The sequence below is a fragment of the Mobula hypostoma genome, chromosome 2, assembly GCF_963921235.1.
Source record: "Mobula hypostoma chromosome 2, sMobHyp1.1, whole genome shotgun sequence".
Classification (NCBI taxonomy): Eukaryota; Metazoa; Chordata; class Chondrichthyes; order Myliobatiformes; family Myliobatidae; genus Mobula; species Mobula hypostoma.
In genome coordinates, this window is record NC_086098.1 from 46,336,909 (window position 1) to 46,361,179 (window position 24,271).

The following is a 24,271-nucleotide window of genomic DNA, read 5'->3' on the forward strand; positions in this document are numbered from 1 at the left end:
TAATGAAGAGAAATAAAAGAGATTAAGGAAACTTAACGTCAAAATAGTAGAAGAAATGCATGACTAGACTATCTAAACACAATTAAATACTTCAAGTAGCAACAGCACACATTCACATTTTTTCTTGTTCCTCTGTGCATCATTCACACAGAAGAGCTGCAATAAAAAAAAACTGGAAGTGTGCTGTTGCCACATATACATTTATTAAGCTGATAATGTCCTGCATCTTCATGCCACTCCCGTCTCGACCCCCAACCTTCCCCCCACTATGCCCCTGTTCCTACATACATATTCCGCAACTTAAGACTTTACCACGCAATTCTCTCATCCCTAATCAAAAGCCTAACTGATTTTTTCTGTGATCTCTACTGTCTGAATTAGTGAGAGCTCTCCAATGAAACACCTTATGCAAGTTTCTTGCTGTAACACCTTATTGGACATAATTTGTACAAAACTGTCCCATGCATACAAGATCAGCATTGTCACTGTCTTGAACTCTGAAAGAGGCCTTTATCCCAAGGGCTGAGGGCACCTTTGGAATAATTTAAGGAAGCCTAATGTTATCGGTTTCCCTGCTAAAGTCTCAAATGTTCATAGTCCAGATGGATTTCTCCATTGGTGGTTTTTTTTTTTGCTTTCTCCTACCCAATATCTTCAAACTTTAATGATCCTTTTCCAAGCAGCTCGACCTTAATCTTCCCAATAAGACAGACTTTCTCTCTAATAACCCTTTTCACCAATGTTGACTCCCATAACTCCAACCTAATCCTCTCCCTCCAGAGACTTAATTCACTGACCAACTGATTTCCTCAAGATCTGTTCTTCACATCTCCTTTCCACATTGTTACATTAAGCACATTGGACTGTTATTATCAATGGATTCACCTAACAGAGGGATGAACTCACCTATGCAGTGCCACTTTAAACATTTTACAGTTTCAGAGTGTGCATCTCTTTCTTTCTTTTCTTTTTAAATCTTTTTATTGAGTAAGTATACAAAAAAGGTAAGCCATATAAACATTAATACAATGTTAAAGTATAATAAAATTCCAAAAGATAACAATACCAAAAAGAAAATACTACAAACAATGTAATTTAAGCATAAGAAACCAAGATAACATAATAGTATACTAGATTTTATATATATCAATGGAAAAAAAGAAAAAAAAACCCCAAAAAAAAACCCACCGTGCAACTAACTAAAAGCAAAGCAAAGCAATGGGCTAACTTGAAACCAAACAGAGTTAAACTTAAAATCACGTCCTCAATCCCGACCTCCATTAAAACAGTGAAAAAAAACAAGAAGGGTAAATATTACATCAAATGAAAATATCGAATAAAAGGTCCCCAAATCTGTTCAAATTTAAATGAAGAATCATAAAGGTTACTTCTAATTTTCTCCAGATTCAAACATAAAATCGTCTGAGAAAACCAAAAAAAGGTAGTTGGAGCATTAAGCTCTTTCCAATGTTGTAAAATACATCTTTTCGCCATCAAAGTAAGAAATGCAATCATTCTACGGGCTGAAGGGGAAAGATTACTAGAAATTTTAGGTAGTCCAAAGATAGCAGTAATAGGGTGAGGAGAGATATCTATATTTAATACCTTAGAAATAATATTGAAAATATCTCTCCAAAAAGTTTCCAGAGTAGGGCAAGACCAAAACATATGAGTTAAAGAGGCTATCTGCCCCGAACATCTATCACAGAAAGGATTAATATGCGAGTAAAAACGCGCTAACTTATCTTTGGACATATGTGCTCTATGCACCACTTTAAATTGAATTAGGGAATGTTTAGCACAAATAGAAGAAGTATTAACTAATTGTAAAATCTGCCCCCAATCATCCACAGAAATGGTAAGCCCCAATTCCTGTTCCCAATCTACCCTAATCTTATCAAATGGAGCTTTCCTAAGTTTCATAATAATATTATAAATCATAGCCGATGCACCTTTCTGACATGGATTAAGGTTAATTATCGAATCTAAAATATATATAGGAGGAAGCATTGGAAAGGAAGAAAGTATAGTACTTAGGAAATTTCTAACTTGTAAATATCTAAAAAAATGTATTCTTGATAAGTTATATTTATTAGATAATTGTTCAAAAGACATAAGGGAACCATCTAAAAATAAATCCAAAAACCGTAAAATACCCTTAGTCTTCCAAGTTTGAAAAGCGCGATCCGTAAAAGAGGGAGGAAAAAATATGTTACCTAAAATAGGAATCGCTAACCCGAATTGATTAAGATCAAAAAATTTTCTGAATTGAAACCAAATACGCAAAGCATATTTAACGATCGGGTTAGAGACCTGCTTAAGGCGTTTCGAATCAAAAGGAAGAGATGAACCTAAAATAGAACCAAGTGTATAACCCTGAACAGATTGTAATTCCAATGCTACCCATTTAGGAATAGATAGTATATCCCGGTCAAGTAACCAAAATTTCATATGTCGAATATTAATAGCCCAATAATAAAATCTAAAGTTAGGTAATGCTAAACCTCCATCTCTCTTAGCTTTCTGTAAATGTATTTTACCCAGTCTCGGATTCTTATTCTGCCAAATAAATGAAGAAATTTTAGAGTCGACTTTATCAAAAAAAGATTTAGGAACGAAAATTGGTAATGCCTGAAACACATATAAAAATTTTGGCAAAAAAAACATCTTAACTGCATTAATACGACCAATCAAAGTTAAATATAAGGGAAACCATTTAGATGAAAGTTGAGTAATATGGTCTATTAATGGTAAAAAGTTAGTCTTAAATAAATCTTTATGTTTACAAGTAATTTTAATCCCAAGATATGAAAGGTAATTATTAATCAATTTAAATGGAAATTTATAATATAAGGGAAGATGTTTATTAATCGGAAAAAGTTCACTCTTACTAAGATTTAATTTATAACCTGAGAAAAGACCAAATTGTGCTAATAACTCTAAAACAGCAGGAATAGATCTCTCAGGATTAGAAATATATAAAAGTAAATCATCAGCATAGAGTGATAATTTATGGGACTTTAATCCCCGAGTTATCCCAGTAATATTTGAAGATTCTCGAATAGCAATTGCAAGAGGTTCTAATGCAATATCAAATAATAGGGGACTAAGAGGACAGCCTTGTCGAGTACCACGAAAGAGAGGAAAAAAAGGTGAATTTAAAGAGTTAGTACGAACCGAGGCTAGAGGGGAGTGATATAACAGTTTAATCCAGGATATAAATTTCAAGCTAAAATTAAACATTTCAAGCACCTTAAATAAATAAGGCCATTCTACTCTATCAAAAGCTTTCTCGGCATCTAAAGAAATAACACACTCAGGAACATTTTGTGAGGGAGTATAAACGATATTTAACAATGTACGAATATTATAAAAAGAGTAACAACCTTTAATAAAACCCATTTGGTCTTCCGAAATAATAGAAGGAAGTACTTTTTCTAGTCTATTTGCTAATAACTTAGAAAAAACTTTAGAATCAACATTTAATAAAGATATTGGTCTATAAGATGCACATTGAGCAGGGTCTTTATCCTTCTTTAGTATTAAAGAAATTGATGCTCTATTAAAAGATTCCGGAAGTTTACCAAGTTTCAAAGAAGCCTCAAAAACCTTATAGAGCCAAGGAATCAATAAAGAAGCAAAACATTTATAAAATTCAACAGTAAACCCATCAGGGCCAGGAGCTTTCCCCAGATTCATAGAAAAAATAACATTCTTAATCTCATCCATTGTAATGGAAGTATCTAATAAAGAAGACATATCCTGTGAAATCTGAGGAAAGTCTAACTTATCTAAAAAATCATTCATATATTTAGAATCTCGAGGAGACTCTGATTGATATAAAGAAGAATAAAAATCACAAAAGGTTTGATTAATCCCCACATGATCCAATATCAATCGATCATTTTGGTTATAAATCTGATTGATTTGAGATTTAACATAATTAGATTTCAATTGATTAGCCAGCAGCTTGCCAATTTTATCACTGTGAACATAAAAATCACTTCTTGTTTTCTTTAATTGGTTTACAATCGAGGACGAGAGTAGTAAACTGTGTTCCATTTGAAGTTCAGTTCTTTGTTTGTATAGCTCCTCAGAAGGAGCCATAACATATTTCTTATCAATTTCTTTAATCTTGTCCACAATTGCCATCTCCTCCTGCTTCTGTTTCTTCCTCAAAGCAACGGAATACGAAATAATCTGACCCCGAATATAGGCTTTAAAAGTGTCCCAAAGAGTGTTAACCGAAATATCTTCTGTATGGTTAATTGTAAAAAAAAGCTCAATCTGTTCATTCATAAAATTAACAAAGTCCGAGTCCTGAAGCAACAGCGAATTAAAACGCCATTGTCTATTGTTCGGTATATTGGCCATAATTTTAATAGAAAGCTTAAGTGGAGCATGATCCGAAATGGTTATAGAATCATAATCACATTTAATCACTGAAGGAATGAGACGAGAATCAATAAAAAAATAATCAATTCTTGAATAGGAATGATGAACATGTGAAAAAAAGGAAAAATCTTTTTCCAGAGGATGCAGAAAACGCCAAATGTCCGTCGACCCAGAATCAGAAAGGAAAAAATTAATCAAATTTGCAGATTTATTAGGTAAAGTCCGTAAAGGAGCCGAACGGTCCAAAGCTGGAGATAAACAGGTATTAAGATCTCCGCCCCAAATCAATGAAAACTCGTTCAAATTCGGAAACTGATCAAACAATGATTTATAAAATTCCGGACAATCCATATTAGGAGCGTAAACATTAACCAAAACTACTTTTTTATTAAATAGTAAACCACTAACCAATAAAAATCTACCATTCGGATCAGAGATAATATCCTGTTGTATAAAAGTAACTGAGGAATCTATAAAAATAGAGACGCCTCGAATCTTAGCATTGGAGTTCGAATGAAATTGTTGTCCCTTCCAGAATTTGAAAAAACGTAGTCTGTCCCCCCTCCGTACATGGGTCTCTTGTAAAAATAAAATTTGTGCTTTAAGTCTCCGGAACACTTTAAAAACTTTTTTTCTTTTAATAGGATGATTAAGACCATTAGTATTCCAGGAGACAAAATTAATAATAGACTCCATAAATCCTAAAGTCAACCCACAACAAGGAGGATTGACAATAGGCGCGACCCACAAACCCGGAGAGGAAACAGAACATACAAAAGATACCGGGGAAAAGGACGCAACCAGTACTTCAATAATGTATATAGCCCAAAGAAAAACAAACTAAAACGTGAAGCCCCTCCCGCCACCCCCCAGCCCAAGACCCCAAGGCAAAATCTAAAGCAGACCCGCCAGAAAGAAGCAAGCGCTAAAACTACCCCCATGACTTCCGGTATACGCTCCCTAAAAAAAAGGTATAAATATGAAAAGGATCAGCTAATTGTAAAACAGTAAAAAAATAAGTAAAAAAAAGTTAGCTCAATTAGAATACACACAGAACAGAACAAAAGCCGGAAAATATATATTAAAAAAAAAACCACAATAAACCTCAAACTCATGAATAGACACAGCAACAAAAAAAAAATAGGATTATTAACATAAAGTGATTATAAAAAGCAAAACAGAATAAAATTTAAAAAAAACTACAAAATTTAAGGCCGCACAGGAAATACGTAAGATGACAAAAGGGAAGTAACCACCCAGAATCCCCTGGGAAAAGAAAGAAATGACGCAGTTAAAAAGAAAGTTTAGCAGCCATATTAAGAAATCGAAAGTAAACTTTTCTGCCCAAATAGGGCACAGAAAAGTTAAAACCAACCAATTCACAGCCTCCGATCAACGGAGAAAATTAAAAAGAAGGCAATTAAGATGTTGGAGATGAAAGTTGATCCAGATAACTCTGGGCATCCGATGGAGAATCAAAAAAACGAAGGGCTCCATCTAACATGCGAATCCTTAGACGTGCAGGGTACAGCAGCGCTGGTCTTAAATCCATCTTATAGAATTCCGACATCACGGATCTGTAACGGACCCGTTGGTCCCAGATTGGTTTACTGAAATCTTCCACGAATCGGAACTTAAGATCCGAAAAATCAATGAAACCTTTAGATCGAGCAAATCGAAACAGTCTCTCCTTGTCTTGAAAGTAATGAAAACGTAAGATAACATGCCTAGGTCTATCTGACCTAGACGAGTATGATGGGATTCTGTGAACACGATCCAGTAGCGGTGGTTGGTCAGGAAATACAGTAGGGAATGCATCTTTTAAAAGTTGGGAGAAATATTTCATGGGGTTGTTAGCTTCAACGGCTTCCCTGACGCCAATCATTCGTAAATTCTGCCGTCGCATTCTAGATTCCAAGTCAGAGTTTTTAAAAGTCAAAAAGTCAAGTTTCTTCTTCATTACATTAATTGTTTCTTCGATTTTCCCCATCTTAAGCTCACTTTGTTGCGCGGATTTTTGAAGATCAGATATAGCCGACTGATGTTCCGCAATACATGTTTGCATCTTATCAATTAAATCGGCAATTTTCTGGAAATTAGTTGAGATTTCCGTATGAATCAGGTCTTTAACAAAGCCTGCAATTTCCGTACGAATCATCTCCCTAACAGAGGTTGAAATTTCCCTCTGAATTAACTCCGATATCGCTTTCAAAGTCACCGGTGATTCAGTCGGAGGGAGATCCGTAGCTTTCGGTTTAACCGGAGGTTTACCATCCTTGCCGTCTTTCCCGTTCTTAGACATAGCAGATCTAAGTATCATCCAATTGTCAGAGAATTCAGTTTAATTCAAAGTATTGTAAAAATTGATGCCTTAATGGTTAATTAAAGTATAGCTGACCATAGAGAAAAAAACTCAGAGGTAATGGAGCGAGTCAAGAACGCGACTTCACTCCATGAGCGCTACCGGAAGTCCCCCCGCATCTCCATTATATCAGAAATAAGTTATTCATAAAAGGAAATATCTTTATGTTGAGTCATCTTTAATGATGAACCATTCAGGGAACCACATTACCAAGTTTGAGACAAAATATACTTCACTCATCATTCTAACAATGAGGCCAACTTTACATATTCTAATAACAGAGAAATTTTAAGTCAAGTCACCTTTTCTGTCATTTCGACCATTACTACTGGTACAGTACACAGTAAAAACGAGATGACATTTTTCAGGACCATGATCCTACATGAACAATACAAAATCTACACTGCACTACGTATAAACAACACAAAACTACACTAGACTACAGACCTACCCAGGACTGCATAAAGTGCACAAAACAGTGCAGGCATTACAATAAATAATAAACAAGACAATAGGCACAGTAGAGGGCAGTAGGTTGGTGTCAGTCCAGGCTCTGGGTATTGAGGAGTCTATGGCTTGGGGGAAGAAACTGTTACATAGTCTGGTCGTGAGAGCCTGAATACTTCAGTGCCTTTTGCCAGATGGCAGGAGGGAGAAGAGTTTGTATAAGGGGTGCATGGGGTCCTTCATAATGCTGTTTGCTTTATGGATGCAGCGTGTGGTGTAAATGTCTGGAAGAGAGTACCCGATGATCTTCTCAACTGATCTCACTGTCCGCTGCAGGGTCTTGCGATCCGAGATGGTGCAATTTCCGAACCAGGCAGTGATGCAGCTGCTCAGGATGCTCCCGATACAACTTCTGTAGAATGTGGTTAGGATGGGGGGTGGGAGATGGACTTTTCTCAGCCTTCACAGAAAGTAGAGACGCTGCTGGGCTTTCTTTGCTATGGAGCTGGTGTTGAGGGACCAGGTGAGATTCTCCGCCAGGTGAACACCAAGAAATTTGGTGCTCTTAACGATCTCTACGGAGGAGTCGTCAATGTTCAGCAGAGAGTGGAGAGTAGTGGACAGCAAGGAAGCCTATCAAAGCTTACAGTGGGATATGGACCAGCTAGAAAAATGGCAGATGGAACTTAATGCAAATAAGTCTGAGGTGTTGCACTTTGGGAGGACCAACCACCATAGGTCTTACAGAGAGCGGTAGAGCACTGAGAAGTGCGGTGGAACAGAGAGATCTGCGAATACGGATCCATAATTCCTTGAATTATGGTGTCATAGGTAGATAAGGTCATTAAGAAAACCGTTTGGCACACTGGCCTTCATAAATCAATCTATTAAATACAGGAGCTGGGATGTTATGCTGAAATTGTATAAGAAGCTAGTGAGGCCTAATTTTAAATTTCAAAGTAAATTTATTATCAAAGTACATTTACGTCACCAAATACAACCCTGCAGACATACTCAGTAAATCCTCGAAATGTAATAGAATCAATGATAGCCACAACCAACAGAAAGGACAAATGACCAGTGTGCAAAAGACAACACACTGTGCACATACAAAAGAAAAAAAATAATAAATATCGAGAACATGAGGGAAAGTGAGTCCATAGGTTGTGGGAACAGTTCACTAATGGGGCGAGTGAAGTCATCCCTCAAAGTTGCTGGTGAACGCAGCAGGCCAGGCAGCATCTATAGGAAAAGGCGCAGTCGACGTTTCAGGCCGAGACCCTTCGTCAGGACTAACTGAAGGAAGAGTGAGTAAGGGATTTGAAAGCTGGAGGGGGAGGGGGAGATGCAAAATGATAGGAGAAGACAGGAGGGGGAGGGATAGAGCCGAGAGCTGGACAGCTGATAGGCAAAAGGGGATACGAGAGGATTATGGGACAGGAGGCCTAGGGAGAAAGACGGGGGGGGGTGACCCAGAGGATGGGCAAGAGGTATATTCAGAGGGACAGAGGGAGAAAAAGGAGAGTGAGAGAAAGAATGTGTGCATAAAAAGGAGTAACAGCTGGGGTACGAGGGGGAGGTGGGGCCTAGCGGAAGTTAGAGAAGTCAATGTTCATGCCATCAGGTTGGAGGCTACCCAGACGGAATATAAGGTGTTGTTCCTCCAACCTGAGTGTGGCTTCATCTTTACAGTAGAGGAGGCCGTGGATAGACATGTCAGAATGGGAATGGGATGTGGAATTAAAATGTGTGGCCACTGGGAGATCCTGCTTTCTCTGGCGGACAGAGCGTAGATGTTCAGCAAAGCGGTCTCCCAGTCTGCGTCGGGTCTCACCAATATATAACAGGCCACATCGGGAGCACCGGACGCAGTATATCACCCCAGTCGACTCACAGGTGAAGTGATGCCTCACCTGGAAGGACTGTTTGGGGCCTTGAATGGTGGTAAGGGAGGAAGTGTAAGGGCATGTGTAGCACTTGTTCCGCTTACACGGATAAGTGCCAGGAGGGAGATCAGTGGGGAGGGATGGGGGGGACGAATGGACAAGGGAGTTGTGTAGGGAGCGATCCCTGCGGAATGCAGAGAGAGGGGGAGAGGGAAAGATGTGCTTAGTGGTGGGATCCCGTTGGAGGTGGCGGAAGTTACGGAGAATAATATGTTGGACCCGGAGGCTGGTGGGGTGGTAGGTGAGGACCAGGGGAACCCTATTCCTAGTGGGGTGGTGGGAGGATGGAGTGAGAGCAGATGTACGTGAAATGGAGGAGATGCGTTTAAGAGCAGAGTTGATAGTGGAGGAAGGGAAGCCCCTTTCTTTAAAAAATGAAGACATCTCCCTCGTCCTAGAATGAAAAGCCTCATCCTGAGAGCAGATGCGGCGGAGATGGAGGAATTGCGAGAAGGGGATGGCGTTTTTGCAAGAGACAGGGTGAGAAGAGTAACTTCCGCCACCTCCAACGGGATCCCACCACTAAGCACATCTTTCCCTCCCCCCCTCTCTCTGCATTCCGCAGGGATCGCTCCCTACACAACTCCCTTGTCCATTCGTCCCCCCCATCCTTCCCCACTGATCTCCCTCCTGGCACTTATCCGTGTAAGCGGAACAAGTGCTACACATGCCCTTACACTTCCTCCCTTACCACCATTCAAGGCCCCAAACAGTCCTTCCAGGTGAGGCATCACTTCACCTGTGAGTCGACTGGGGTGATATACTGCGTCCGGTGCTCCCGATGTGGCCTTTTATATATTGGTGAGACCCGACGCAGACTGGGAGACCGCTTTGCTGAACATCTACGCTCTGTCCGCCAGAGAAAGCAGGATCTCCCAGTGGCCACACATTTTAATTCCACATCCCATTCCCATTCTGACATGTCTATCCACGGCCTCCTCTACTGTAAAGATGAAGCCACACTCAGGTTGGAGGAACAACACCTTATATTCCGTCTGGGTAGCCTCCAACCTGATGGCATGAACATTGACTTCTCTAACTTCCGCTAGGCCCCACCTCCCCCTCGTACCCCAGCTGTTACTCCTTTTTATGCACACATTCTTTCTCTCACTCTCCTTTTTCTCCCTCTGTCCCTCTGAATATACCTCTTGCCCATCCTCTGGGTCACCCCCCCCCCCGTCTTTCTCCCTAGGCCTCCTGTCCCATGATCCTCTCGTATCCCCTTTTGCCTACCACCTGTCCAGCTCTCGGCTCTATCCCTCCCCCTCCTGTCTTCTCCTATCATTTTGCATCTCCCCCTCCCCCTCCAGCTTTCAAATCCCTTACTCACTCTTCCTTCAGTTAGTCCTGACGAAGGGTCTCGGCCTGAAACCTCGACTGCGCCACTTCCTATAGATGCTGCCTGGCCTGCTGCGTTCACCAGCAACTTTGATGTATGTTGCTTGAATTTCCAGCATCTGCAGAATTCCTGTTGTTTACGTTTAAATTCACTACTGCGAAGCCTCTTCCGGTGATGACTACACCGAAGAAGTTTAGATCCTCTCTTCGACGGGAGTTCAGTGAAACCATCTCTCACTGCTCCCCATCTGTAATTTCTTCGGCTCTTCAACTTTTCGACCACATTTTGACTCAGACTCGCTATCACTGCCATGTATCCTTTCTTGGAACGTGCCTCCGTCGCCAACTTACTCCAGTTGGCTTTAGGATTCGTTTCCAAGCCTCTCAATTTGGACCTTCTGAGGATCCCAGGTACTCACATTTTATTGACTCTGCCTCTCGCAGCTTCTCCCGTCAAGCTCTGAAGGCGACGCTCTCCGCCATGAGGAGGTACTTGGTGTCCCTATCCCAGACCCTTCCACACCTTCGGGACACTTTCTTCGCCGTCTGTAATGGTCCTACCCGCTATTTCATCCTCCGTCGGATCCACGCCTGCAATCGCCGTTTTTTTGACTTTGTCATGTTAGGCAAAGATCGTAAGATCTTACATCTACGGACTCCAGAGCCTGCCGGCACCGACGCTACCAGGCATGAACTTTCAATTGCGGCCCCTGCCATTGATCTCGGCGGCTCCAACACCTCAGGACATATTCAAAACCCGGACTCCAGCAACGACCATGGACACATTCGAAATGATTACGCAACCACCAACTGCGACTCCAGCCTTGAACTCCAGGCCGGGTCTTTATGTGCTGCTGTTGTGACTCCCGTCTCCCCTTCCCCCACCACCACTCCGCAGCCCCGTCTTCCTCAGATCCCACCGTCAACTCCTGGGCCCTCAGAGGCTCCATCTTCCTCTCACCCCAACCCTCCCCTCTCCATTGACACCCCCAGCCTCCCCCTCCCCCCTCTGATCCCAGCTCTCATCCGTGCCGGGTCTTTACCATCCCCTCCGACCTTCAACTGTCGGAGGCAGAACGCTCTGTTCTCAGTAAGGGCCTCACGTTTGTCCCCCTTCGCCCACACCTCAGCGAGTTCCGTGTTCGCCACGATGCGGAACTTTTCTTCCGCCGTCTCCGTCTCCGAGCCTACTTCTTCGGCAAGGACTCTTCCACCCCCACCGATGACCCCTTCTCCCGTCTTCAACCCTCCTCTTCTTCATGGACACCCCGCTCTGGTCTTCTGCCTGCTCTGGATCTCTTTATTGCCAACTGCCGACGGGACATCAACCGTCTCGACTTCACCGCACCTTGTCCCCATTCCAACCTCACTCCTTCGGAACGCTCTGCTCTCCACTCCCTCCGCACTAATCCTAACCTTATTATTAAACCCGCCGATAAGGGGGGTGCTGTTGTAGTCTGGCGTACTGACCTCTACCTTGCCGAGGCACAGCGACAACTCGCGGATACCTCCTCTTATTTACCCCTCGATCGTGACCCCACCAAGGAGCACCAGGCCATTGTCTCCCACACTATCAACGACTTTATCCGCTCAGGGGATCTCCCATCCACTGCTACCAACCTTATAGTTCCCACACCCCGCACTTCCCGTTTCTACCTCCTACCCAAGATCCACAAACCTGCCTGTCCTGGCCGACCTATTGTCTCAGCTTGCTCCTGCCCCACCGAACTCGTTTCTGCATACCTCGACACTGTTTTATCACCCCTTGTTCAATCCCTTCCGACCTATGTTCGTGACACTTCTCACGCTCTTAAACTTTTCGATGATTTTAAGTTCCCTGGCCCCCACCGCTTTATTTTCACCATGGATGTCCAGTCCTTATATACTTCCATCCCCCATCAGGAAGGTCTCAAAGCTCTACGTTTCTTTTTGGATTCCAGACCTAATCAGTTCCCCTCTACCACCACTCTGCTCCGTCTAGCGGAATTAGTCCTTACTCTTAATAATTTCTCCTTTTGCTCCTCCCATTTCCTCCAAACTAAAGGTGTAGCTATGGGCACCCGTATGGGTCCTAGCTATGCCTGCCTTTTTGTTGGGTTTGTGGAACAATCTATGTTCCGTGCCTATTCTGGTATCTGTCCCCCACTTTTCCTTCGCTATATCGACGACTGCATTGGCGCTGCTTCCTGCACGCATGCAGAACTCATTGACTTTATTAACTTTGCCTCCAACTTTCACTCTGCCCTCAAGTTTACCTGGTCTATTTCCGACACCTCCCTCCCCTTTCTAGATCTTTCTGTCTCTGTCTCTGGAGACAGCTTATCCACTGATATCTACTATAAGCATACTGACTCTCACAGCTATCTGGACTATTCCTCTTCTCGCCCTGTCTCTTGCAAAAACGCCATCCCCTTCTCGCAATTCCTCCATCTCCGCCGCATCTGCTCTCAGGATGAGGCTTTTCATTCTAGGACGAGGGAGATGTCTTCATTTTTTAAAGAAAGGGGCTTCCCTTCCTCCACTATCAACTCTGCTCTTAAACGCATCTCCTCCATTTCACGTACATCTGCTCTCACTCCATCCTCCCACCACCCCACTAGGAATAGGGTTCCCCTGGTCCTCACCTACCACCCCACCAGCCTCCGGGTCCAACATATTATTCTCCGTAACTTCCGCCACCTCCAACGGGATCCCTCCACTAAGCACATCTTTCCCTCCCCCCCTCTCTCTGCATTCCGCAGGGATCGCTCCCTACACAACTCCCTTGTCCATTCGTCCCCCCCATCCCTCCCCACTGATCTCCCTCCTGGCACTTATCCGTGTAAGCGGAACAAGTGCTACACATGCCCTTACACTTCCTCCCTTACCACCATTCAAGGCCCCAAACAGTCCTTCCAGGTGAGGCATCACTTCACCTGTGAGTCGACTGGGGTGATATACTGCGTCCGGTGCTCCCGATGTGGCCTTTTATATATTGGTGAGACCCGACGCAGACTGGGAGACCGCTTTGCTGAACATCTACGCTCTGTCCGCCAGAGAAAGCAGGATCTCCCAGTGGCCACACATTTTAATTCCACATCCCATTCCCATTCTGACATATCTATCCACGGCCTCCTCTACTGTAAAGATGAAGCCACACTCAGGTTGGAGGAACAACACCTTATATTCCGTCTGGGTAGCCTCCAACCTGATGGCATGAACATTGACTTCTCTAACTTCCGCTAGGCCCCACCTCCCCCTCGTACCCCAGCTGTTACTCCTTTTTATGCACACATTCTTTCTCTCACTCTCCTTTTTCTCCCTCTGTCCCTCTGAATATACCTCTTGCCCATCCTCTGGGTCACCCCCCCCCGTCTTTCTCCCTAGGCCTCCTGTCCCATGATCCTCTCGTATCCCCTTTTGCCTATCACCTGTCCAGCTCGCGGCTCTATCCCTCCCCCTCCTGTCTTCTCCTATCATTTTGCATCTCCCCCTCCCCCTCCAGCTTTCAAATCCCTTACTCACTCTTCCTTCAGTTAGTCCTGACGAAGGGTCTCGGCCTGAAACGTCGACTGCGCCTCTTCCTATAGATGCTGCCTGGCCTGCTGCGTTCACCAGCAACTTTGATGTATGTTGCTTGAATTTCCAGCATCTGCAGAATTCCTGTTGTTGAAGTCATCCCTATTTGTTTTAAGAGCCTGATGGTTAAGGGATAACTGTTCTTGAACCTGGTAGTGTGGATCCTGAGGCTCCTGTACCTTCTTCCTGATGGCAGCATCAAGAAGAGGGAGTGACCTGGGTAGTGAGGGTCCTTGATCATATCTGCTGCGTTCCTCCATAATGGACTGGGCCATATCCACTAAGTTTTTAGTATTTTCCTTTCAAGAACATTGGCGTTTTCATACCAGGCCATGATGCAACCAGTTAATATTCAATTGGTCGGTGGTGGGGAAACTGCTGGAGTCAGTTATCAAGGATGTGATAACAGCACATTTGGAAAGCGGTGAAATGATCGGACAAAGTCAGCATGGATTTGTGAAAGGAAAATCATGTCTGACGAATCTCATAGAATTTTTTGAGGATGTAACTAGTAGAATAGATAGGGGAGAACCAGTGGATGTGGTATATTTGGATTTTCAAAAGGCTTTTGACAAGGTCCCACATAGGAGATTAGTGTGCAAACTTAAAGCACACGGTATTGGGGGTAAGGTATTGGTGTGGGTGGAGAATTGGTTAGCAGACAGGAAGCAAAGAGTGGGAATAAACGGGACCTTTTCAGAATGGCAGGCAGTGACTAGTGGGGTACCGCAAGGCTCAGTGCTGGGACCCCAGTTGTTTACAATATATATTAATGACTTGGATGAGGGAATTAAATGCAGCATCTCCAAGTTTGCGGATGACACAAAGCTGGGTGGCAGTGTTAGCAGTGAGGAGGATGCTAAGAGGATGCAGGGTGACTTGGATAGGTTGGGTGAGTGGGCAAACTCATGGCAGATGCAATTTAATGTGGATAAATGTGAAGTTATCCACTTTGGTGGCAAAAATAGGAAAACAGATTATTATCTGAATGGTGGCCGATTAGGAAAAGGGGAGGTGCAACGAGACCTGGGTGTCATTATACACCAGTCATTGAAAGTGGGCATGCAGGTACAGCAGGCGTTGAAAAAGGCGAACGGTATGCTGGCATTTATAGCGAGAGGATTCGAGTACAGGAGCAGGGAGGTACTACTGCAGTTGTACAAGGCCTTGGTGAGACCACACCTGGAGTATTGTGTGCAGTTTTGGTCCCCTAATCTGAGGAAAGACATCTTTGCCATAGAGGGAGTACAAAGAAGGTTCACCAGATTGATTCCTGGGATGGCAGGTCTTTCATATGAAGAAAGACTGGATGAATTGGGCTTGTACTCGTTGGAATTTAGAAGATTGAGGGGGGATCTGATTGAAATGTATAAGATCCTAAAGGGATTGGACAGGCTAGATGCGGGAAGATTGTTCCCGATGTTGGGGAGGTCTAGAACGAGGGGTCACAGTTTGAGGATAGAGGGGAAGCCTTTTAGGACCGAGGTTAGGAAAAACTTATTCACACAGAGAGTGGTGAATCTGTGGAATTCTCTGCCACAGCAAACTGTTGAGGCCAGTTCATTAGCTATGTTTAAAAGGAAGTTAGATATGGCCCTTGTGGCTACAGGGGTCAGGGGGTATGGAGGGAAGGCTGGGTTCTGAGTTGGATGATCAGCCATGATCATAATAAATGGTGGTGCAGGCTCGAAGGGCCGAATGGCCTACTCCTGCACCTATTTTCTATGTTTCTATGTTTCTATGTAATATACTTTCCATCACACATCTATATAAACTTGTCAAAGTTTTAGATTTCATGCTGCAACTTCGCAAGCTTCTAAAGTAGAGGCACTGCCATGCTTCTTCACAATTGTTCTTACGTGCTGGGTTCAGGCAGATCCTCTGAAATGAATACACTGAGGAAATTAAGGTTGCCGACCCTCTCCACCTTTGATCCCCCAATGAGGTATGATTCATGGACCTGCGGTTTCCCCCTAAAATCAATAATCAGCTGACATTGAGAGGTTATTGTTGTGGCACCACTCAGCAAGAGTTTCAATCTCCTATATGCTAATTTGGGGTATTGTGTGCAGTTTTGGTCACGTACCTATATGAAAGATGTAAATTAAGATTGAAAAGGTGCTGAAAAATTTATAAGGATATTGCCAGGGCTTGATAACCTGAGTTATAGGGCTTGTACATGCTTGTACATAAGGAGATTGAGGGGGGATCTGATTGAGACATATAAGATTATTAAGGGATTGGACAAGATAGAGGCAGGAAATATGTTCCAGATGCTGGGAGAGTCCAGTACCAGAGGGCATGGTTTAAGAATAAGGGGTAGGTCATTTAGGACAGAGTTGAGGAGGAACTTCTTCTCCCAGAGAGTTGTGGAGGTGTGGAACGTGCTGCCTCAGAAGGTAGTGGAGGCCAATTCTCTGGATGCTTTCAAGAAGGAGCTAGATAGGTATCTTATGGATAGGGGAATCAAGGGTTATGGGGACAAGGCAGGAACCGGGTGTTGATAGTAGATGATCAGCCATGATCTCAGAATGGTGATGCAGGCTCGAAGGGCCAAATGGTCTACTTCTGCACCAATTGTCTATTGTCTATTATAGGGAAAGATCGATAGAACTAGGCAGTTTAATGGGTCAGCATGGATTAGGCGGGCCTGTTGTTGTGATGTACTCTTCTATCCATAGCAACAAAATTTACTGACTATGGAAACTGGTGAGAGCTACTCACACAAATTGCTGGAGGAACTCAGCAAGTCAGGCAGCATCTATACAGGAGAATAAACATACAAGATTTCAGGCCAAGACCGAGGTCCTGATGAAGGGTCTCAGCCTGAAATACTGTTTATTCCCCTCCATAGATGCCCCCTGTCTTGCTGAATTCCTCTAGCAGTGTGTGGGTGTTGGACATGATTTCCAGATTCTGTACGACCTGCCGTGTTTATGGTAAGATCCATTTCCTTGCGAAAGATAAAGAGAAAATTAAACAGTTGGTGAAAGAAAGTAGAAAATCTAACCACCTTTATGCCTGCTTACAAATAGTTCAATAGTACTCAGACAGAAATCAGAGAACATCATTCACCCTACTGGTTTTAAATATCAGGAGGTTAGTTCACAACAGGGGGATGGGAACCAGTGCAGAGAGACAGAGGGGTATAAAGTGAGGGTAGAAGCAAAAAGTAGTAAGGAGAAAAGTAAAAGTGGCAGGCCGACAAATCCAGGGCAAGCATCAAAAAGGGCCACTTTTCAACATAACTGTATAAGGGCTAAGAGAGTTGTAAAAGAGCGCCTGAAGGCTTTGTGTGTCAATGCAAGGAGCATTCGTAACAAGGTGGATGAATTGAAAGTGCAGATTGTTATTAATGATTATGATATCGTTGGGATCACAGAGACATGGCTCCAGGGTGACCAAGGATGGGAGCTCAACGTTCAGGGATATTCAATATTCAGGAGGGATAGACATGAAAGAAAAGGAGGTGGGGTGGCGTTGCTGGTTAAAGAAGAGATTAACGCAATAGAAAGGAAGGACATAAGCCGGGAAGATGTGGAATTGATATGGTTAGAGCTGCATAACACTAAGGGGCAGAAAACGCTGGTGGGAGTTGTATACAGGCCACCTAACAGTAGTAGTGAGGTTGGAGATGGTATTAAACAGGAAATTAGAAATGTGTGCAATAAAGAACAGCAGTTATAATGGGTGACTTCAATCTACATGTAGATTGGGTGAACCAAATTGGTAAAGGTGGGAGGAAGAGGATTTCTTGGAACGTATGCGGGATGGTTTTTTGAACCAACATGTCAAGGAACCAACTAGAGAGCAGGCTATTCTAGACTGGGTTTTGAGCAATGAGGAAGGGTTAATTAGCAATCTTGTCGTGAGAGGCCCCTTGGGTAAGAGTGACCATAATATGGTGGAATTCTTCATTAAGATGGAGAGTGACATAGTTAATTCAGAAACAAAGGTTCTGAACTTAAAGAGGGGTAACTTTGAAGGTATGAGACATGAATTAGCTAAGATAGACTGGCAAATGACACTTAAAGAATTGACGGTGGATATGCAATGGCAAGCATTTAAAGATTGCATGGATGAACTACAACAATTGTTCATCCCAGTTTGGCAAAAGAATAAATCAAGGAAGGTAGTGCACCCGTGGCTGACAAGAGAAATTAGGAATAGTATCAATTCCAAAGAAGAAGCATACAAATTAGCCAGAAAAAGTGGCTCACCTGAGGACTGGGAGAAATTCAGAGGTCAGCAGAGGAGGACAAAGGGCTTAATTAGGAAGGGGAAAAAAGATTATGAGAGAAAACTGGCAGGGAACATAAAAACTGACTGTAAAAGCTTTTATAGATATGTAAAAAGGAAAAGACTGGTAAAGACCAATGTAGGTCCCCTACAGACAGAAACAGGTGAATTGATTATGGGGAGCAAGGACATGGCAGACCAATTGAATAATTACTTTGGTTCTGTCTTCACTAAGGAGGACATAAATAATCTTCCAGAAATAGTAGGGGACAGAGGGTCCAGTGAGATGGAGGAACTGAGCGAAATACATGTTAGTAGGGAAGTGGTGTTAGGTAAATTGAAGGGATTAAAGGCAGATAAATCCCCAGGGCCAGATGGTCTGCATCCCAGAGTGCTTAAGGAAGTAGCCCAAGAAATAGTGGATGCATTAGTGATAATTTTTCAAAACTCGTTAGATTCTGGACTAGTTCCTGAGGATTGGTGGGTGGCTAATGTAACCCCACTTTTTAAAAAAGGAGGGAGAGAAAAACCGGGGAACTATAGACCGGTTAGCCTAACGTTGGTGGTGGGGAAACTGCTGGAGTCAGTATTCAAAGATGTGATAACAGCACATTTGGAAAGTGGTGATATCATCGGACAAAGTCAGCATGGATTTGTGAAAGGAAAATCATGTCTGACGAATCTCATAGAATTTTTTGAGGATGTAACTAGTAGAGTGGATAGGGGAGAACCAGTGGATGTGGTATATTTGGATTTTCAAAAGGCTTTTGACAAGGTCCCACACAGGAGATTAGTGTGCAAACTTAAAGCACACGGTATTGGGGGTAAGGTATTGATGTGGATAGAGAATTGGTTAGCAGACAGGAAGCAAAGAGTGGGAATAAACGGGACCTTTTCAAAATGGCAGGCAGTGACTAGTGGGGTACCGCAAGGTTCAGTGCTGGGACCCCAATTGTTTACAATATATATTAATGACTTGGATGAGGGAATTAAATGCAGCATCTCCAAGTTTGCGGATGACACGAAGCTGGGCGGCAGTGTTAGCGGTGAGGAGGATGCTAAGAGGATGCAGGGTGACTTGGATAGGTTGGGTGAGTGGGCAAATTCATGGCAGATGCAATTTAATGTGGATAAATGTGAAGTTATCCACTTTGGTGGCAAAAATAGGAAAACAGATTATTATCTGAATGGTGGCCGATTAGGAAAAGGGGAGGTGCAACGAGACCTGGGTGTCATTATACACCAGTCATTGAAAGTGGGCATGCAGGTACAGCAGGTGGTGAAAAAGGCGAATGGTATGCTGGCACTTATAGCAAGAGGATTCGAGTACAGGAGCAGGGAGGTACTACTGCAGTTGTACAAGGCCTTGGTGAGACCACACCTGGAGTATTGTGTGCAGTTTTGGTCCCCTAATCTGAGGAAAGACATCCTTGCCATAGAGGGAGTACAAAGAAGGTTCACCAGATTGATTCCTGGGATGGCAGGACTTTCATATGAAGAAAGACTGGATGAACTAGGCTTGTACTCGTTGGAATTTAGAAGATTGAGGGGGGATCTGATTGAAACGTATAAAATCCTAAAGGGATTGGACAGGCTAGAAGCAGGAAGATTGTTCCCGATGTTGGGGAAGTCCAGAACGAGGGGCCATAGTTTGAGGATAAGGGGGAAGCCTTTTAGGACTGAGATTAGGAAAACCTTCTTCACACAGAGAGTGGTGAATCTGTGGAATTCTCTGCCACAGGAAACAGTTGAGGCCAGTTCATTGGGTATATTTAAGTGGGAGTTAGATATGGCCCTTGTGGCTACGGGGATCAGGGGGTATGGAGGGAAGGCTGGTGCAGGGTTCTGAGTTGGATGATCAGCCATGATCATACTGAATGGCGGTGCAGGCTCGAAGGGCCGAATGGCCTCCTCCTGCACCTATTTTCTATGTTTCTATGTTCCTTTCCTTAAAAAAAAAGTAGTTCAAATACTCCACTACCACTCCCTGCATCCTATTACCAAGCTAATTTTGTATTCAACTAGCTGGCTCACCCTGAATGTCATGTGTTCTAAATCTTCCAGACCAGCCTATAATGCAATACCTGGTCAAAGTCCATGTAGACAACATCTACTGCCCTGCCTTTATCAATGCTCTTAGTCACCTCTTCAAAAAACATTAATCAATTTCATGAGACATGATTTCTCACAGACAAAGCCATGCTGACTATCCCTATTCAGTCTTTACCTTTCTGAATGCAGATAGAGCCTGCCTCCCAGAATCCCTCCAATAACTTTCCCCATTACTAATATAGTGGGAAAAGGCCTGGAGTCACCTGGCTTTTCTTTGCAGCCCTTCTTGAATAAAGTCACAATACCAGCCAACCTTCAGCCTTCCAGTGCCCTACCCGTGGCTAAGGAAGACATACACCTCTCTCCTGTCATCTCAGCAATTTCTTCCCTATCTTCCCACTGTGTTTCAGGATACGCTTGGTCAGGCTGCAAGGAGTTACTTGCCTTTACTAATTTGAAGTTAGCCAGCATCTCCACTTTTGTAAAGTGGATATTTTCAAGACATCACTATCCTCTTCCTTTAATTTCCTAGCTTTCATGACCTTCTCTATAATAAATACAGAAAAGAAATATTCACTTAAGATTTCATCCATTTCCTGTGGCTCTACACATAGACGACCACATTGCCCTTAAGGGTCTCTAACTTCTCATTGGTTATCCATTTGCTCTTAATAGACTTACAACATCTTTTATTCTCCATTACATGATATGCTAAAGTTATCTCATGTACTGAAATTGCTCTCCTCATTTCCTTCTCAGGTGTGCTCCTACATCCTTCATACTCAAGGAATTCACTTCTCTCAATTGCCTATAGCTGACGTATGCCTCCATTTTCCTGACCATGAGCAATGTCAACCAGTTCCCTAATCCTGACAGCCTTGTCCTTTACCACCTGAACTCTCCCTATGCAACTTGCCAGACATCGCTTTACCTGCAAATAGTCTGTTCCAATCAATCTTTGTGCAATCTTGCCAGTGCCATCAACTTTAGCTTGCCCAAATTGATTGTACCCCATCACATTTTCAGCACATATTTTTCATTCCAAATATAAACTAAACAAGTATATGACCATTTAGATACAATTCTGAGCTAAAACTAAATTATGCACAATTTGCCAAATATCTCAAAAGCATACCAATATATTATGTCCTTTCCACAGTACCTACTGCAGCCAGCCATAACAACCTGCTGCAATAACTACACGACTATAATGTTCAGCTGCGCAACAGTATTGAGAGTATTAAAACCAAAGAACAGATTAAAATTGTTTCAGAACAGGAAAATCAATAAATGGATTTTACATTCTTAAACAGTTTTGCATAACTAAAAATGATATTACAAATGACTATACACTAGACTTTCATTTTGCATCAAATATATGGAATAAAAGGAAAACTTACCACTGTGCCCTTCTAATGTCTGATTCATAGAAAGGTTGCTAGGTGCTGCCAACCCTTTTAATCTTGTATCATCTACAGAAACCCACAAAGACCAAATTAGAAACTGAATAGTAATATTTCTTATGGTTTTAAATAGGGATACAAAATCATAAAACAAGGAAGCCAAAACTTAGCAGGCAGTCAAAAGTAATAAAAGTGCCAAATGCATTTTTCATATAATTTTTCCTCTCCTAAACAAAATTGTCTGTGGTATCTTCTGTGGAGTCAGAGTGGAACCTAAAGAGGATTTTGATCCCAGGTTCATTCCCTCACTTAAGTAGATTTCCAGTGAATAACATTAAAACATACCTTAAAATACAGATTGCTGCTCACTGGATAAAAACGAGACCCAGAAAAAAGACAAATTGTTACTGTACATTTAACATGTGCAAGGTTGCATATGAAGATCTGCTAGCACTGTATATTCTGATAGATGTTCCCAGCACCCAAAATGATACTCAAATCCCAATTTCTCTAGAAACAAAATCTGAAGAATCTGGAAGTCTAAAATAAAAAGGGGAAATTCCAAAATATTCTGCAAGTCAGGCAGCGGCAAAGAAGAAATTTTGTTACCAATTCAACTTGATGGTTTTTCATCACAACACTTTTGAGAAATCAAATGATTGAGTTCAGATGAAAGGTCACTGAGATAAAAAATTTTAATTTCTCTATCCACGTTGCCAAGCATTTCCAGCATTTTCTATATTTAGTTTAGAGCACAATTTACATAAAAATGTTGTTGAATGTTATTTGGCTTTATGACTTTCTCTACCTGTCTGTGTTTCAAGCTTCAGCACTTTTAAAAGGCCATCTTCCCCACCACAAGCAATAAATCCTTGGTCTTTATTCCAGGAAACACATCTCAATTGAATGTTACTTGGGATGGCAATCTGAATAAAATACAATAAAAAGGAAGATTATATATAACAATCAGCACAAATTAAAATTAAGCAGTCGACTTATTGCAGGTGCTGCAATCTTTATCTTACTTCAACACGCTCATTCTATCCAATAGCAAATCCTACTCACTCAGCACCTTCAGACTTGCTGACCTGTTGGTTCTTTGTCCCCCTAAATTTGATCTTTAAACCTTCATGCTGTTGTCCATTTCATATGAACTTCTTCTACAACATCCTGAAATCATTTGTACTGAAGCTCGCTCTACTATCAGCAATAGAAATTTCAGGAAAAAAAACAAATTTCCATGGCCTTGAACTTCTCCCATCAAACTTCTCTTACTACATTTCTGTCATCAAAAACCTTCTTAGAAATTCTTTTCCCAAATTTTCAGTCATTTATTTTATGCCTGCCATAATGGTTTGCCATTAGCTTCTTTGAGCTCAGATGCAGAATGCAAATTCATAATACTGTGATTTTCATCAGTACTGACAAAACAGGACATCCAGCTAAGTGGACAGGGTTTGAAATTTAGTTCAAGTCCTAACTATACTTTCCATGACAATTACAATGAACAAGGAGTCAACATGTCTCTGAAATTATACTAACAACAATGCACTTTTCACCTTTTCGAACCGTGCCCCTTCTTTCTGCATAGTTGTTTTTGTAGGCTATACAATAGTAAATCAAACACCCAATCAAGCATGCCCCTGTACATTTAAACCAGGTAGGGTGCTTGAGTGGAGCAAGGTAAGAAAAATTCTCCTACAGTTGAAGAAGTGCAATCATAATGTTTTATATCGTTGAATTTGGCAGCTCCTTTACTAGGTGAACTATTAGGACACGTTGAGCGGAATGAAATGATATGGATGGTCCTTGTTCAGCAAAACGAACTATTCCAGACAAGTAAAATAAATCGAATTTCTCAAAGAATAATAATAGTTGGGCCTTGAAGCAATATCTACAAACAATCTTGGACCATAGACATTTCATAATTTACACTTCAAAGTACCCATGATCAAAGATAAACAACCCACCTCCTGAAAACTCAACGATAGAAGTTTCAGCACGCTAAGAGCGTACACAGTACGCATGCAGACCTCGGCTCCCTGAGCCCCAGCCATTGCCGTCTAAATTTCACCGACCTCCCGCGGCCTAGTCAGCGAAAGGACCCAGAACGTCTGCAGCCTTACCTTCTTGCTCAAGTAGATAAACATAGTACAACCGTCGATCCGTTAATCATAAAGCGGGCAGATTATCGGCACTTCAAAGCAAGCTCCGCCGCGTCGCCTGGAGTAGGCGGCAGGCAATCAAACCGTGTCTCCTGGTAACCACGGCCAGCGAATCACTGCAAAGTCCGTCACCCAGCTGCTTGCCAGTGCCCGGCCAATCAAAGCGTGAGAAGGAAAGAAGAAGTTAGCCAATCACCGACCAGGGAGTTCACCGTCATTCTGACAGAGACGGGATTTCAAACGAGAGAATCTGCGGATGCTGGAAATCAAAGCAACAACACAAAATGCTGGGATTTGTTTGGGATGTTGGGCACCTTGCAAACAATGGTATTGAGGTCAGTATGTGGAAATCAAATCAGTTTAAGT

At 42.5% G+C, this 24,271-nt stretch overlaps 1 protein-coding gene across 2 annotated transcripts in view; it reads right to left on the minus strand.

The window, feature by feature from the left end:
- Positions 1 to 24,022, minus strand: part of wdr35 (WD repeat domain 35) — a 98,869-nt gene extending 74,847 nt beyond the window's left edge. Inside the window, exons 1-3 of one of the 2 annotated variants that reach the window (XM_063036502.1) lie at positions 23,867 to 24,022; positions 22,549 to 22,666; positions 21,738 to 21,809 (exon numbers count right to left, since the gene is read on the minus strand). In XM_063036502.1, the coding sequence (XP_062892572.1) occupies positions 21,738 to 21,809; positions 22,549 to 22,666; positions 23,867 to 23,890 (214 nt within the window). In that variant the 5' untranslated portion in view covers positions 23,891 to 24,022. The remainder of the gene's footprint in view (positions 1 to 21,737; positions 21,810 to 22,548; positions 22,667 to 23,866) is intronic. The other variant, XM_063036512.1, reaches the window with a different exon arrangement.
- Positions 24,023 to 24,271: the final 249 nt, after the last annotated feature.